Source organism: Ostrinia furnacalis, unplaced genomic scaffold (genome assembly GCF_004193835.3).
Source record: "Ostrinia furnacalis isolate ACB-3 unplaced genomic scaffold, ASM419383v2 OfSCF1700, whole genome shotgun sequence".
Taxonomy (NCBI): domain Eukaryota; kingdom Metazoa; phylum Arthropoda; class Insecta; order Lepidoptera; family Crambidae; genus Ostrinia; species Ostrinia furnacalis.
In genome coordinates, this window is record NW_021131939.1 from 541,221 (window position 1) to 545,704 (window position 4,484).

Here is a 4,484-nt window from a genome sequence, read left to right on the forward strand (position 1 = left end):
TACACAAAATCCTTGGTTACTTCAATTTTCTGTGACATATAATATCATAAATGTTTGGTATGATTGCCGAATCCATTAAATCCTTAATTTAACTGTCTTGCAAAAAAAATAAAAAAATATTTTCATGTTCTTTTTTCTCTAAAGTAATATTTTCTCTCTTTCAATTTTATTTGAGTACCCAGTGTGTTCTCAACTTTAGTTCTTTGTAATATTGGCTTCAGTCACTTTAGTGATATAATGGGATTTCAAGATGGATGCCTGGGTAAAGCGAAGTGTGATTTTTTGCCCAAGATAAGTTCTAGACTTGTGATTTATAAAGTCTAGACACAGACTTAATGTTAGTAACTTCATAATGTTAGGACTTATGTAATATTATGTTTGAAAAGACACATTAAGTACATTGTTCTAAGGAATAATAGGTCTTAGTAGAAAGTTACTTAATAATTGCTTGCTTGCTTAATAAATACATATTTTCCATATGATTTGAAATAAAATGTACAGGAGACGACAAATCAAATTAACACTCTGCGATCTTGTATAGTATTAATAGCATTTTTTTCTGTTATGTCACATTTAATTTTAGTACAAAACGTCTTAAAATCATAAGACATTCTCCATAAACATTTTCAGTCTAAATGATTGAAACAGTCATAAATAGGCAATTATCTTACTAACAATCACGGGGTCCACGTAATTTCGAACAATAATAAGACCCTCATATGTAACTTGATCTCCCTTTTGTACTCATTACTTTATAAAAGATAGGTCTTGGTTGACTGGACGTCTGGAGGACGACCTCCACGTGTACGAAATTCTAGTACCATATATAAATTTATCTGTTATCATCACACAATCGCGACTCATTTTATACTATACTAGCGGCCGACCGCGACTTCGTACGCGTAGATCCCGTTTTACCCCCTTCATCTATCTTAAGCGGTTTAGATTTTTCATACAAAAGGATTTTCCCGCTAACTCCCGTTCCCGTGGGAATTTTACAATATCCTATTGTAACTAAGCTTTAAGTTTACTAAGGTACCTGCATGCCAAATTTCAAGCGTCTAACTTAAGCGGTTTAGATTTTGCATACAAAAGGATTTTCCCGCTAATTCCTGTTCCCGTGGGAATTCTTAAGTATACTATAACCTGCCCAGGAGTATGAAGAATAATTGTACCAAGTTTCGTTAAAATCCGTCTAGTAGTTTTTATTTCTATAAGGAACATACAGACAGACAGACAGACAGACAGACAGACAAAAATTTTACTGATTGCATTTTTGGCATCAGTATCGATCACTAATCACCCCCTGATAGTTATTTTGAAAATATATTTCATGTACAGAATTGACCTTTCTACAGATTTATTATAAGAAGTATAGATTAAACATTCTACTAAAGAATACATGGAAAGTTTGTAAGGATGGATGTTTGTTACTCTATCACAAAAGTGACTGAACGGTTCGTTCGTTTCAGTCAAATGACGTGGACATTTTAAAGGCCCCCCAAGGATTTCTATTTGATGAAACTTTACAGTATTACTTTTACATAAAAAAATGGTCAAAATTCGTTTGTTAGTTTCTACCTGAATGCCCTCTACTACTGCTAAAGGCCCACAAAATAAGCTATAATTATAATCTTATAAATATTGGTTTAGGTACGTGTTATTTTACTGCACCTAATTTAAATTATCTGTATTTGTATGTTTCCGAAATAAAGAAATAAATTCAAATCGGAAGTGATCGCTTTATAGCGATAAGACCGCGTAAATTGTGCTGTTTCTTTTGTGTATATTTCTTTCCTTTCTTGTTTTGTGTAAACTAAAGTGTTTATCCATTTTTATCAATTGAGAAATTACAAGAACGTAGGTCTTTCGGTGACAAACTGGAATTAACGCGGGCGAAGCCGCGGGCAATAGCTAGTCTATACACAATAGCGGCACATACTATACTATTGTGAGCACAATATACAAATTATACAACTCGTTGAGATGTAGTTAACGCGACTACACGCGCAGTCCAAAGGCCGGTGCGTATGACGCAAACACTCGAAATAGGCAATGCAGTGGTGATACCAGATACGTTTTGTTGTCACCTGTATACGGGCTTTAGTGTTTTCCAGCCGTGTCGAGTAAGTTAAAGATCTTTTAATATGTTTAATTTTGTTGTAATGTGTAATTTTATAACATTCGCGGTCTTATCTTAACCTAATTTGATAAGCTTGATACGTAGTTTCTATGCTATTTACTCTTAATATTTTTAACTCTGATTATTTTTTACGAGTGTTTGTCCTTGTAACAGATCAGACATGTCTGTTGTGTTCACAAAAATCTTCCGTTTTCAATCATCAAAAATACCTCTTATTTTTATAATAGAAATAAAAAACATTTTTGTGGAATTTTCGTTCGCTATTAATCCAAACTGCATTAAACGGAACGTTTATTTTTGTAGCCAACTGGTTCCGACGGATGTCACGCTCGCTCGCCCGCGCGCACTGAAATATGCTATACGGACTCCTTGCTCTCACTGGCCGCTCGCGCGCACTCCGCTTTTAAAAATAAAACTGACAGGTCACTGACATCTGGCCTCCTATCCAAACTGTAATTTTATCAACCAACAATGGACATAAATGAGGATATGATCAAAGAAGAGGTCAGTAGCTTCGTACACAGCCTCCAGAAACTACTGCCAAAGAAGAAAGAGATTATTGTCATTGAGAAACAAAAACCGAAACTGATCAGACTGAGTGACGTTCACGCAGAAGCTAAGAGTGTTTTCCCAGCATGCTTCACCGGTGCCAAGCTCGTCGTGCTCAGAGAAGTGATGGACAAAGTGAAATTGGTCCAGCAGTACAACTTCGGCAAAGCTAAGGACTCATACAAGTGCTTCACCCATGTGATTCATAAGGAATTGGAACCAAAGAGCTCCAATGAAGGCTTACTGGTAGATTCTGCTGGTTCAGCCACCGCTACGTACAGCGAGATCCTCGATGGAACGTACCAAATGCGGCTGACGTCCAAAATCAAGGACTTGGTCTCGTCTGAAACTGAGATGGTAATCGAGAAGGAACAGGAGAAATCAGTGGGGTCTCTGTCGTGCTGCGTGAAAGATGTTGACCCGAACACGTTGAAACTAGTGACCCAGTGGACTTACAAAATCATTCCCGAATTCAGCCTGGGGACGGAGGTCAGTTGTAGGCCTCTATCGAGTCCCACTTCGCCCGATCTGTCTATCAGCGCGAGGTACGAGAAGCCATCATTTACGTTATCTTCAACGATCAGCAGGTCCGGTTTCCAGGCTTGCCTATTCAAGCAGTTCTCGCCGGACCTGCGAATAGCGACGATAGTGAACGAACGAACTCAAGGGCACACCGCTATTGGTGTGGCCCTTCACAAGAAGTACCAGAACGGTTCAGAGTTGAAAATTTTTGTTGATTCACAACACTGCGGCGGGTTTACTTTCCAAAAGGACGTGTTGTTCCACGAGCCGCACAACGAGGTGAGGGTCTTGAGACTGATCGGGAGCACTCTGATAGACAGACAAAGGCGAGTAAGATTCGGATTCGGATTCAATCTTGACTTCTGACGCGTCCAGGACCTTCATTCTTCTTATCCCCAAATAAATTAACCGTAACTCAACTGAGGCGTTGAGTATTTTTTGTAGAATTATTTGTTTGTATATAAGTATACATAGGTTTTAGTTATTGTTTTATCTTGTTAACTGGTGTGTCTTCCGTTTCGAAGTGTGATTAAAATTTATCGATACTAAGACTGCTTTTATTTTTCCCCTAATTGGACGATGTATCAGTGAGTTGGACGGAGTGAGATAAGTTTAGGGAAGTTTCTAGCTTGTTATATCTTGTGAAGAAAAATAAACACGACAAATTGCCTTTGTTGCTAAAGTTTTTGTTAAAGTGGTACTTTATAGTCGGACTTAATAATCTAAGTTACAAAGTGGGGCGTTACCAATTTTCTTTTGTACCAAAAATAGCTCCGATTCTGCGAAAACCCTGAAAGTAAAATTGTTATGAAGGTATTTTGGTAGATTATAGTTGGAGAAAAATAAGTCTTATTTTTATGCTTGTAATCCTTCATAGACCTAGTTTCATAGTTAGTTCTTTGAATGCTTTTTCTGTACATATCTTTAGAAAGAATATTGAGGTAAATCAAATCATACAAAAACTTGTCTCTAAATATAACGCATAATTTTATTATAACAGTTAACAGCACGTTGACCTACCTCAAAGTCAAGATTCCCTAGACTTTTAACTTTGACTTTGGGTTACCTAGAGTTCAAAAATTCCCTAGAGCACCTAGAGTGCGATAGGTAGAATCAAGTTTGGGTTTGGTTTAAGTATGTAATAATTATTTACATATTAAAGTACTTTTATAGTTATAAGTTGGTCAGAAAGAAGAATTAAAAGCCTATCAAATAGATATAAAGGTAGGTACAGTTATACAATAATGATAATGATAATTGAGCACGCTTG

The 4,484-nt window shown here is 36.8% G+C and overlaps 1 protein-coding gene across 1 annotated transcript; it reads left to right on the top strand.

The window, feature by feature from the left end:
* Positions 1–1,871: 1,871 nt before the first annotated feature.
* Positions 1,872–3,603, top strand: LOC114353486 (mitochondrial import receptor subunit TOM40 homolog). The gene is made up of 2 exons (XM_028305513.1): positions 1,872–2,126; positions 2,447–3,603. Exon 2 carries the CDS (start codon positions 2,615–2,617, stop codon positions 3,578–3,580), a length of 966 nt encoding a protein of 321 aa, XP_028161314.1. The 5' UTR covers positions 1,872–2,126; positions 2,447–2,614; the 3' UTR covers positions 3,581–3,603.
* The last annotated feature ends 881 nt before the right edge of the window (positions 3,604–4,484 follow it).